The following is a 13,243-nucleotide window of genomic DNA, read 5'->3' on the forward strand; positions in this document are numbered from 1 at the left end:
ATATTGGCATCTTATAATACCAAAACACCATCCTTAAAAATAATATTAAATTTTACTTTACTGATAGTAGAATGAAATGGGACAAAATGTAATCATTTCTATCTGGTACATTTATATAGGAAAATTATTTTTCAAAATCTGAATGTCAGGTACAAGGAATCTCTAAAATTGAATCCTCCTTGAGGAGCTCTGTTGACTACTGTATCACCAGTTCTAAGAATAGTAGAAGTAATAGAAACTCAGTAAATATTTGCTGAATGAAAGAATGAATACACCTGAACTCCAACAGAAATTCATATAATACATATTACGATTATCAATTTCCAATTCTGCATTAATGTTTATCAATTATATGCCTAAGGAGAAAAAACAAACAAGGAAATAAATATCTTTAAAAGTTTTTTCCACTGTGTAAACCTATTAATAGAGCAAAGAGTAAACAAAACAAGATTGTATTTTATGTGAAATTTTAAGTTCAATACACACATGCTATAGGGTAAGAAATATGAACTCACCTTCATCACTAATTGCTTAATGAACATCAACAAGAACGCTCGTAGAGAAAGCATTTCTTTTTGATTAGGTCGTGGTCCATCTTTTAAAAAGACAAACACATACACACACACTGAGTATTTCAAAAACCTCAAAGTTAAGTATAAAATTCTCATTCCCAATAGTTTTTCCACCTATTTATAAGAAACATAAAGGTCAGTTTCTTGAAGAGTTTAATGCCTCTAGAAGGACGAGCATTCAATCTCACATGCAATTGTATATATAATGCTCCAAATGTACACAATGGGTTATGTAGAAACTACAATGAAAATGTTTGTTTTTGGGTAAGGTCAAAGGAATTTTAAAACATAAAAATGAGGTAACAAATTTATACTTAGTTTTAAAAGACTCTCTTGGAATGTTACTATGGTAACATAAGTTTATAAAGAAAAAAGCAAAAGAAAATCTAAACTTTATATGTGAATTTAGTATGAAAAAACTTTTTTCTATTGAGACCATTGTATAAGCTAATACAAAAAGCTCAAAGTACACCTCAACACAGTATCGTTTATGAAGAAGGGAAACATTGTGTTGACCTCCTCTGACATCTCCTCCTCTTCTTGAGAAAGTGCTTGGTCACACATGGCTCACATTAAAGTCAATTTTCATGTCTCAAACATACAATTCCCAAGTAGAAAGCTTGTAGAAAGCTTTTGAAACCAAACACCCATTGTCCTAAGATCCTAATTTAAGTACTTGTCTGCCTCATATTTTCTGCAATTTTCCCCCCACTAATCACTATTTACAGCTAGCTCCTGGACCACCAAAGCATAGGACCACCATTACCTTGAACAGATCAATTAAAATAGGAAGAAAATTGTTTAAAATCTGTTCCACATGACAATTCCTAGACAAAGAATAGGTTACAGAGTTACAATACAATCGCAAAGTTTGTCCAGCTCTCTCACTTGAAGTATAAGACTTTCCCAAGGTCACTAATCAGTTATAAAATCAAGGCCAGAATATAATACTAACACCTAGGACAGTACATGACACACCTACAGCACCATGAAATAGTCAGAAGGAAATTATAGCCTAGTTCTAGATCTGCCACAACCTCTCCAGCTTAAACAGATCATGTAACTTCTATATGTCCTCATAGCTTTCTAAATTATAGCTAGCATATTGTCTGAGAATAAATCGAGTTTATTTTGAAAGGGATAGAAAAAGTATTATACAAATATGAAACCTCGTCTTTGTAAATCACTGAACAACCAAAGCCTTTGAGTAAAATCAGAATGTATGTTGTTAGACTCTCCAGCATCTATTTCCTGATTTCAAGCAACAGCTCTCAATTTTTATAAAGGGACTGAACCCATCTTCACACTTACATCATGTGTTTTGGAGGTAAGAAGGGCCTCCATGCCTGGGCAATCTGAAGAATACCTGCCACACAGATGGACAAACGAGCCAACAAGCAACAAAGAGACTAAAAGGAACCTGTGCTGGAAATGCTCAATACAGGCAGATGCTCTTTCAATGGATTTAAATTTGTGAGGATGTGAAGGTAGAGTGGTTGTCTGCCACTCTAAAAAGAGAAAGATTATATGAAAAAAGCCAACACAGAAGAACTGGGAAATTGAGGGAGACAAACTGGGTCCAAAGGCTGTATTTTGAACCCCTGTACCAAGTCCTACTGAAACTACCAGTTTATATGAGCTGGTTAACCCTCTTTTATGATATAAGCCAATTTGAAGCAGGTTTGGTAATACTTAAAACCAAAAGAGCCACCATTTGTGAAACTTTTTATTTTGACCCCTTCCAAGAACTACTGACATGATCAATGAACACTATCCTTCCAGTAATTTAGTCCTGGTTATATAGGAAAATAATTACTGAAATTCTGTAGTTTCATTATATTATTTATTAGAAGCAGATACTCCCTAGCCCTGGAAAAACTCTCCATCTCCCAAACAACACTGTTGTCAATGATTCTCATTGGGATAACTAGACTCAACATCAATACCAGTGGCTAATACAGAATTTCTTCTCATTCTCAATGCCTTAAAAATCATCCTAGTCATATTTGCCCTCAAACAACTCATACTAGCAAAAGTACCATTCTTCTATAAAAGTAGCAAGTTATTAACCTCTGGCAACCACGATTTAGGACAAACTATTAAAATTATCAATGAGATTTAAAATTTTACCATGATGAGATTTAGGAAAACTTCCAGCAGAGTGTAATAGTATTGGGAAAGACAGAAAGAGACAGAAAGAGAGAGAGAAAGAGAGAGAGAGAGAGAGAGAGAGAGAGAGAGAGAGAGAGAGAGAGAGAATGAAAGAAAGAGAGAGAGAGAGAGAGAAAGAAAAGAAAAGAAAGAAAAAGAAAATCCTGATTTGCCATATATATATAATGTAATATACAGAGATGATATACCTAATCCTTTTGGGGTGATACCACTCCGATCCTGAGGATTCACTGCCCAATAGTAGTACTTCAGTGTATGCATGATGAGAAGCACTGTTCCAACTCTCCGAATGGCATTATATATGTTGACTGTACCAATGAATTCCGTAGACAGATAAGTATAGAGTGTCAACTGAACCTAGAGAGTCAAAATGAAGAGCTCAAATCAAAGAAGCTGACCAGCATTTTACCTCTGTTTCCAGGAATACCCTCAGCTGCTCTACTTGGACCATACTTGTTCCAAAAAGCAAGCTGCTTAGTTTGATAATAACATTCATGTTAACAGATAACACATATCCACTGACACATACAAGCACACATACTCCTTATAAAATAAGAGCAGGCAAATGCTTCTTATACAGTAGCACTATAAAGTAAACAGCCCCAAATATATCAAATTTTTGCAGCACTGTTCCATGGAAAAAACTGTTTGGTTTCTATTTAGCAATCAGCAATTATTCATGAACTTATGTAACTTCTTTATAACAAACCTACTACTTATGCTATGTATAGTTGTTTTCAAAAGCTAGAAATTGTCTTTGTTTTAGAGAAAATTGTCTCTGTTTTAGAGAAAATTAGCAGCTGGAATAACTCAAAAGAAACAAAAAAGAAGTAGAAGTAACAAAAAAAGTAAGAAAAAGTCAAAAGAAAGAAAATCATATAAAAATATGTAAAGCCTACCTTAAGAAATATTTATTAGAAAAATAGGATTCTGTTATAACAGCTTATTACTACAAAGACTGTAATTATAAAATTATAGTCTCTAAAATTCAAAAACAATTATACTTTAGTACTCATAATAGCACAAAATAAGGACCACTTTTGGTCTACTTTCATATCAAAATCAAGAATACTTTATAAACTAAACAATACTAAGTATGGTATTAAATTTGGCCCAAACCCACGCTACTCCTGATCATTTACAACTGAACATTTATGTTACCTTCCCAGACACTGAGGGCATTTTCATTTTTAACCCTGAAAGATAAAAATTAGTTGTGTATCTTCCACATGCCCTGTAAACAATCAAGGTTAAATAATTAGGGAGTCAATCAGTAATCATACATGGTAAAGAGTGGCAGATTCTGAACCACTTAAAATTGAGGCTTGGAAGATGCTTGTAGTTTAGAAAACCATAAATATGCTATAATCCACAGACTTGCTGAAAGATAACATTACTTTGATGTAGCTACTGCTGTTCAAATAGATGGGCCCAGCTTACTTGTCACTGAGGATACATAGCACTTTCTACGACATGGTTCAAATTCTTAACCATGCTGTTTCAGTCATGCAGAAAATATCTACCTCCACCTATATGTGCAGCACTGTATTATTGAAAATACAGTGGCATAGACACTGTCCCTCAGTAGCTGAAAATCTAATGGAGAATATAAAAAATACACAAATTTAAGTGAAAAAATAAAAGGTAATAAAGACACCTCACCTACTGAAACAGAAGAAAGGTCATGTGGCAATAAACAAGTGCCATACAGCTATTAAATACTATTAATTCAGAGGCCAGAGAAATTATTTTAGGGTAAGCTAAAACAGTCAAGAAAAGTTTCACTAATAAAGGCAGTATTAAGGTAGCCTTTGAAGATGAGTAGAACAATAGGTAGACAGAACAAAAGAGGAAATTTCAAACAGGGAAAACGGTGGATGATACAAAAAGTTTTGCCAAATCTAGAACAACCATCCTCATTCTTGACTGTGCATTAAAATGCCTGAAAAACATTTTAAAAATACCGATGTCTGGGTCCTGTCCCAGACCAATTAAATTAGAATCTAGGGTGGAGGGAGTGGGATTCTGGTTTTGTTTTGTTTTGTTTGAAAAAAAAACAAAAAGCCTCTCCCAACTAATTCTATAGACAGCCAAGATTAAGAACCACTGCTTTAGGATAACCTTTTGTACCCACCTAGACACTGAGGACAAGTGAGTTTTTCACAAAGAAAGCCTAGAAAGAATTGGCGTGAAGACCTAATGCTTTATTCTGAAAACAATGAGGAACCATTACAAGTTTGGAGGCTAAGAAATGATCTGATGAGAGTGATATGTTAAAAGCATAAAGGAATTCTGGCGAAAAGTGATAAATTAAGATGTGGAAAAGTGGAGAAAGTCAGTCTACCGAGAATGATACTATAGTTAAAGAAAAATGAACAGGGTTTAACAGCAACATATTGGAGACCTCAAGATTATTCATATTCTACTTATGAATAAACCTTTCCTCTTTCACTCTTTATATAATCTAATAACCACACAAATTACACACTAACATCTGTCTTTCCCATTACACCTAAATTCTATGAGCGCAGGAATCAGATCTGTTTTGCTCACCACTGTATCCACAGTGCCCAGCATAAAGTAGCCACTCAGCAAGTGAAAGACTGCTACCTACAAGAAAATTCATCTCTCTTGTTAGGTCATTTCAAAGCCTGTCTCTGAGCAGATCAAACTTAAATAGATATTATAAATGACTGTGAGCACCCTTTTCCAAAAGCAAAGATTGATTCATACAATCATACCCTCCTCAACTTTGGTAACCAGAGGTGAATTTACCATGAAGCTAATGAAGCTTAAACTTCATGCCCACTCATCTAGACATGTTCCTTCCAAGATCCTAAACCTAATTTTGCATGCAGTATGTTGTATTCTTTTTCTTAAAAAGCTCCTTCCTCCCCCAAACTGTATGACCTTCAGGTCAAAACAAACTTTGCATCTGCCGTTTGTTATAACTACCTTTATAATAAAATTACATATAACCCCTCATGGATACACAAAGCAGGAGGCTGAAACAAAAGTTAACTTTAATATTACCAAATCAACTGCAAATTCTGAAGAGGAAATTAAAGAAAATTATTAACAAGGAAAAGGTGAGAAATAGAGTGTAATAATATGATGGACTTAAGGAAACGATACAATGAAAATTTTTAAATATTCCCCTACAAGTAAGTATCTCGTAAGAAGAGGCTTTTTGACCACTTCAAAAGAGGCCCAAAGCCTTAAAAATAGGCTGCTTAGTAAGACAAAGAAGTGTTTAGTAAAGGTTTAAAAAGTAACTTGAAACAATCCTTGAAAAGAAATAAGACTGAGGGTCATAGAAGAGAAAGAGGTCAAATTTGAACCCAGAGATAAAAAGCTACAACCTCCAGCTGCCTCCTTTGATTATTTCCAAATGGCAATCAGAGTCAGCAGCTGTTTTTCTCCTTAACATTTGAAAAGAGCAGCTGAAACTAAGATACTATGACTCCAGAAAAGCAGAAAAGTCTGCAGACATTTTTTTCTGACAACTAGAGTAAGTATGTGTTATTCCAACCTGAACAATGGTAAACACTTGCAAGTGAACCAAAAGAGAGAGGGGGAGAGGGGAAATCAAATTTTTAGGATAACTTAATAGAACATTAGGATTTATCAAAGGTTTTATTTATATATTTTATCACAAATTCACTTAGTTCACTTAATGTAATTGATTTGCTGTTACAGTACTAAATAAATTACTGTGTAAAATATAACTGTATTTAATAATTTGAATTAATGTGAAATTAAAATGATCAAATGTGACCTGTATATCATGGAAGCCTTCAAGAAAGGGTGTAAGACCTGTATATCATGGAAGCCTTCAAGAAAGGGTGTAAGAATTAAACTCAAGAGCTCATCACGTTGGTGGAAGGAATATATGTGTGTATAAAAGAGGGAGAGAGAGCACAGTGAGTATGTATTTATATATATGTATGCATACATACATATGGATACATAGATATATATGTATGTATATTTGCAGTAGAACAGAGCTACAGTTGATAGGAAACATATTTACACAGGAACTATCCAACTTTGGTTTAGTAAGTATAAATCAAAGTCTCTCTCAAATAAAATTTTATTTGATTTAACAACAGAAAATAAAGACTATAGCTTTTTTAAAAAAGAAATACTGATATTGCTTTAGGAAGGGAGGAAGGGAGGGAAAAGATACTGACTTGCAAAAGTATATTTAGTCAAAAAATACATTCCACTGAAATCTTACATAATAGCATGTAAAAGGATAAAAGAAAATCCTCGTAATTATCACTCTTCTCAAGTACAAAAACTTACTGAACATATTAGCACAAAATCAATATATGTGTTACCTTGGCTGGGGTATGAATCCATATAGCTGGGTTAAGAAGAATGTGATCACACAATTGCTTGAGTAGGGGCATCCCATTCTGCAGATTACTCAGATATTTTGAAAATGCAAGGCAAAGTTCAAGTACTGCTCTGCTGACATGGGATTTGGAAGACTGCAGAGGAAGATATTTCAAAGGTCACTACCAACACAAGGCAAGGTAAGTAAATTAAAGGCTGTCAATACCAGAAAAAAGTAGGTCCACAAATTATATGCTCAAAGTTAAAGATGCCATGAGACTCAATACCACATTCCTCTAATAAAGCAGTGGGGGCAAGTTAAAACAACAAAAGGTTATTTTAATTTAGGTAATTTTATATAACCAGGGAGACACACTTGCAGACAGAATTTCTCAACCACTTAGGAGACTAAGTTTCATGGCCTGCAAATTAAGAATCAAAAATGTAAAGCATTTGATACTTTACCTTTTCAAGACTATATCCTATTACCAAAAAGCCCTTGCAGGCAAGCATCTGCTCTTGCATAGCAATTGAGTTCTTCAACAGCTCCATGATAAAAGCCAGCAAAGTTGAACTGGAATAAGAAAAAAGATATTGGTTTGAAAAAACATATTCTATTTTTAAAAAGGGGGGGGGGTTAAATAGATGCAGTCTTTCATCAACCTTAATAAAAAGTTTCTATTCCAAGGAAATTGACACTCTACTAAAACTGCCTCCAACATTATTTTAGGACTAAAATTTAATGTAAGATTAGGATTTATTACTCATTTAGGATTTATTACTAAATAAATCCTAATTAATAAATTAGGATTTATTACTCATAAATATTTAGTTCATATCCTTTATCACAAATATATTAATAAATGAATCACTTAGAAACAATATGAAAAACATGCATGAAATAGAGCAAAATCAGGAATGTCCAAAAACAAGTAATAAAATGACTAACATAAGTATATTAAAGCCCTGAAGAATGGATGTAACTTAGATGAGCAAGTGTATTCAATTTTGGAGTGTTAGAGGCCAAATAGAAGGAAAAGATGTGGAGCAAACAGACTAGGATAGATAGCCTCCAAATATGTTAGGGCTCCAAACTGGCCTAATTTGAACAGAGCATAGGGTTCATAAAAGGGAAAATAAGAAAGTAAAGCTGTAGACAAACTGAAGTACTTGAATAATAATTTAAGAATTTTGTGCATTATCCCAACAGAAAAATCGTAAAGTAGTAAGACTACAGCCATGCTCCCAACCTCACAACTTGTAGATACTCAAAATGGAATGGAATAAGGTTGGCTGTTAGTCCTTCTCAAAAGTCTTGACAGATTCCCACAAAGAAAGGGAGAACAGCCAACCTCCTCCACAAAAGTACTTTTAACTGTCAGCAATTCCAATAATGGTGAAAAGTTAATAAAAAAAAAAAGAAACTGAGCCCTGTTATAAAGGTTTTAGACCAGGATGCAAAAAAATTTTATGAAGTAGCAATATGTCAAGAATAATATTATTTTAAATTTTTTAAATGTAGTCAATACTAGCTTTGATACATAATTCCTTTAAAACAAAAGTCATTCCATTGCCTAAAAATAATCTGGAAAAATTATTACATCATTAAATATATACATTGGTAGTAAACCTCAAGTCGCACATAAAAGTAGAAATTAGAAAGAGAATTTCAAAAAAGGAGAACGAAAAACATTAAAGTCACTCAAATAATTAAACATAATTACTTTATTATAAATAGATTCACTAAATTATACAGCCATGAAAAATTCATTTAGACACCCTTTCCAACATTGTAATAACTTGTCCTAGAATTCATGTCTCTTCCTTTTCTACACTCAACACTACAACAAAGGAGACAAAGGTGCCAAATTTATGATCTAATTTTTAAAAACCATATCACTTATTATGTAACATAATCAAAAATTTTTAGATTACTTACTAGCAATCAATAATAATTAAATATGGAAAGATGAATTACCATAAGAAATCACTGCCGCATAACCATTTAAAATATTTTAAAACTATATTTTAGACAAAAATACATATATTTCTGATAAATCTATTATCACTATGTCTAACTTTACTTGAAAATAACATTATTGGGACTTCCCTGATGGCGCAGTGGTTAAGAATCCACCTGCCAATGCAGGGGACATGGGTTCGAGCCCTGGTCTGGGAAGATCCCACATGCCGCGGAGCAACTAAGCCCACGTGCCACAACTACTGAAGCCAACTCATCCAGAGCCCATGCTCCATAACAAAGAGAAGCCACTGCAATTAGAAGCCCGCGCACCACAACAAAGAGTAGCCTCCACTCGCCGCAACTAGAGAAAGCCTGCGCCCAGCAACCAAGACCCAACGCAGCCATAAATTAATTATTTTAAAAAACATTATTATGTTTTTTTAGAGCTTCCATACTTCCTACTGATAAAGAACTTAAATTAATATTATTATTATTGAACTGAATTTATAATAATTATAGTTCAAAAATTTCTTTCTATTCTCTTTTAACCCTATAACAAATTTTAAAGTTTGAAAAAAATATTGTGCAGCTCAACAGTGATGAAAATAACTCTCACATCAAATAAAAGAAAAAACAAAAGCACTCACCATACAGTCAAGTCAACTTCATCAGATAAATACTGCCTATAATCCAACTGTGCAAAAAGTGGAAACAGCACTTGTACTCCTCCAATTGAATGCATGGCACTTTGGATGGAATGTGTTAAAACTGCCTTCACATCCTTGTAAAACAAAAAAACACAGTAAAGATTCCAATGATTCTTTTCCAAAACAATTCAAAATGAAACATAACAAGAACAATAAAATATTACATTACATGTCAGAAGCTACCAAATACAACTAATACATCAAAATTTACCATTAAAAATAGTCTTAAAATATTACCGCTAGTACCTGGAGCATGAGTGCATGTGGTGAATGAACAAAAATTGAAGGGTTGTCCTTAGGGGATGATTCGAGGCAAAGCTGGGCATCTGTGGCGCGTGGATTGTATGTGAATGCAATGGCACTAGAGAGTTTGCCATCATACAATAAAAGTTTGTGATGCTCAGCAAGGAACAGGTCACTTTCTGCTTTAAATTTAAATGTACCCTAAGAATTAATAAAAAGTAGAACAATTAAGATAGGCCACAAAAAGAAAAATTAACTACAAATCACCAGAAATATAAAAATTTAAGTAGAACACTGATCATTTTCCTAACAATGTCAATTAAGAGAAGCCTTGCATGCTTAGTTACCTCTAAAGTAGACGGAATTCATTTTAAAGATATAATGGAAATCATGTCAACTTGACATTAAAACCTTGCATTAAAAAAAAAGTAAAATTAATATCCTACACAGCATGTTTTTTTTAATTGTATTGTCTTTTTTTTAATTTTGGTAAAAAGAACATAATATAAAATTTACCATCTTAAACATTTTTAAGTGTACAGTGCGGTCTTGTTAACTACAGCACACTATTGTACAACAAATCTCTAGAACTTTTATGTCTTGTGAAATTGAAATTCCCGTTGAATAACAACTCATTTCCACTTCCCCCTGTACGCTGGCAAACATCATTCTACTTTATGATTCCATGAGTTTGACTACTTTATATAACTCAAACGAGGAGAGTCACAGAGTATTTGTCATTTTGTGACTGGTATAACAACCTTAAGATGCACCCATGCTGTAGGATGTGTCAGGGTTTTTTTCTTTTTTAAAGCTGAATAACATTCCATTGTAAATACTACCACATTTTCTTTATTCATCCATCCATAGACAATTAGGTTTCTTTGACCTCTTATCTATTGTGAATAATGCTGCAATGAACAGGGGTGTACAAGCAGCTCTTTCATATCCTGCTTTCAGTTCTTTTGGATATATACATAGAAGTAAGACTGCTCAATCATGTGGTAATTCTATTTTTTATTTCTTGAAGAATCACCATATTGTTTTCCATAGAGGCTGCACCATTTTACATTCCCACCAACATTGCATAAGGGTACCAATTTCTCCACACACCCTAAACCACACTTATTTTTATTTAATAATGGTCACACTAATGGGTGTAAGGTGATTATCTACTGTGGTTCTGATTTACATTTCTCTGATGACTAGTGACTTTGAGCATTTTTTCATATGCCTGTTACACATTTATATATTATCTTTGGAAAAAATTCTATTCAAGTCCTTTGCCCAGTTTTTGTTTTGTTTTGTTTTTGCGGTACACGGGCCTCTCACTGTTGTGGCCTCTCCTGTTGCGGAGCACAGGCTCCGGATGCGCAGGCTCAGCAGCCATGGCTCACAAGCCCAGCTGCTCCGCTGCATGTGGGATCTTCCTGAACCGGGTCACAAACCCGTGTCCCCTGCATCGGCAGGCAGACTCTCAACCACTGTGCCACCAGGGAAGCCCCTTTGCCCACTTTTTAAATGAGTTGGGTTTGTTGTTGAGTTGTAGGAGTTCATCATATACTCTGGATATTATTAACACTTTATCAGATATTTGGTTTAAAATATTGTCTCCCATTTCATGGGTTGCCTTTTTACACTGTTCCTTGATGCACAAAAACTTCAATGCACAAAAGATTTTAAGCTTGATGAAGTCTCATTTCATTGTCTATTTCTGTCTTTGTTTCCTATTTTTTTCGGTGTCATATCCGAGAAATCATTGCCAAACTCAATGTCATGAAGCTCTTCATGTGTTTTCATGCAGAAATCTTATGTGTAGGTCTTATGTTTAAGTCTTTATTTTGAGTTAATTTTAATGTATGGAAGGTAAGGATCCAACTTCATTTTTTTCCATGTGGTTATCCATTTTTTAAAACGCCATGTGCTTAAGAGATTAAATTTATTTATTTACTTATTTATTTATTTTTGACTGTGTTGGGTCTTCATTGCTGCACACGGTCTTTCTCTAGTTGCAGTGAGCAGGGGCTACTCTTTGTTGCAGTGCACTGGCTTCTCATTGCAGTGGCTTCTCTTGTTGCAGAGCATGGGCTCTAGGTGTGTGGGCTTCAGTAGTTGTGTCACGCAGGCTCAGTAGTTGTGGCTTGCGGGCTTAGTTGCTCCGCGGCATGTAGAATCTTCCCAAACCAGGACTCGAACCCGTGTCCCCTGCATTGGCAGGCAGATTCTTTACCACTGCGCCACCAGGGAAGTCCTGCTTAAGAGATTAATCTTTCCCCACTGCATGGTTTTGCATCCTTATAGAAGATCATTTCACCGTAAATACAAGGATTCATTTCTGGACTCTATTCTGTTCCATTAGTCTATGTATCTCTCTTTAATCAAGTACCATAATGTTTTGATTACTGTAGCTTTGTAATATGTTTGAAATCCTGAAGTGTGAGACCTCTAAATTTGCTATTCTTTTTCAGATTGTTTTGGCTATTTGGGGACCCTTGAGATTCCATGTAAATTTTAGGGTGGATTTTTCATTACTGTAAAAAAATGCCATTGGGACATTGATAGGAACTACACTGAATCTGTAGATCACTTTGGGTAGCATGCATTGTTAACAATTTTAAGTCCTTCAGTCCATGAACACAAGATATGTTCCCATTTATTTGTGTCTTCTTTAATTCTTTCAGCTATATTTTACACTTTTCACTCACTGTACAAGTCTTCTGCCCCCTTGGTTAAGTTTATTCCTAGGTATTGCTTTTTATGCTATTATAAATGGGATTACTGTCTTATTTTCCTTTTCGGATTGTTCACTGATAGTATGTAGAAATACAACCGATTTTTGTTGCATATGATGTTGGCTGTGGGCTTTTCATATATGGTCTTATCATTTTGAAGGAGTTTCCTTTTATTTGTAATTTGTTGAGTGTTTTTATTATTAAAGGGTGTTGAATTTTGTCAAATACTTTCTCTGCATCTATTGAGATGATCATGTAGTTTTTGTCCTTCACTCTGTTAATGTGGCGTATTACATTGATTTTTTTTCATATGTTGAACCAGCTTTACATTTCAGGAATAAATCCCAGTTGGTCATAGGATATGACCCTTCTAATGTGCTCTTGAATTTGGTTTCCTACAATACTGTTGAGGATTTTTGCATTAATATCAATCGGGGATATTAATCTGTAGCTTTATTTTCTTGTAGTGTCTTTGTCTGGCTGTGGTTTCAGGGCAATGCTAAACTCAGAAAA

At 34.2% G+C, this 13,243-nt stretch overlaps 1 protein-coding gene across 2 annotated transcripts in view; it reads right to left on the reverse strand.

Annotated features, from left to right (window-relative positions):
• Positions 1–13,243, reverse strand: part of LRBA (LPS responsive beige-like anchor protein) — a 730,232-nt gene that overhangs the window by 595,106 nt on the left and 121,883 nt on the right. For both annotated transcript variants that reach the window (XM_060147738.1, XM_060147737.1), the window contains exons 9-14: positions 10,002–10,199; positions 9,696–9,829; positions 7,551–7,659; positions 7,088–7,240; positions 2,933–3,101; positions 516–595 (exon numbers count right to left, since the gene is read on the reverse strand). In XM_060147738.1, coding sequence (XP_060003721.1) covers positions 516–595; positions 2,933–3,101; positions 7,088–7,240; positions 7,551–7,659; positions 9,696–9,829; positions 10,002–10,199 — 843 coding nt within the window. The remainder of the gene's footprint in view (positions 1–515; positions 596–2,932; positions 3,102–7,087; positions 7,241–7,550; positions 7,660–9,695; positions 9,830–10,001; positions 10,200–13,243) is intronic.

This window comes from Lagenorhynchus albirostris, chromosome 4, assembly GCF_949774975.1.
Source record: "Lagenorhynchus albirostris chromosome 4, mLagAlb1.1, whole genome shotgun sequence".
Lineage (NCBI taxonomy): Eukaryota > Metazoa > Chordata > Mammalia > Artiodactyla > Delphinidae > Lagenorhynchus > Lagenorhynchus albirostris.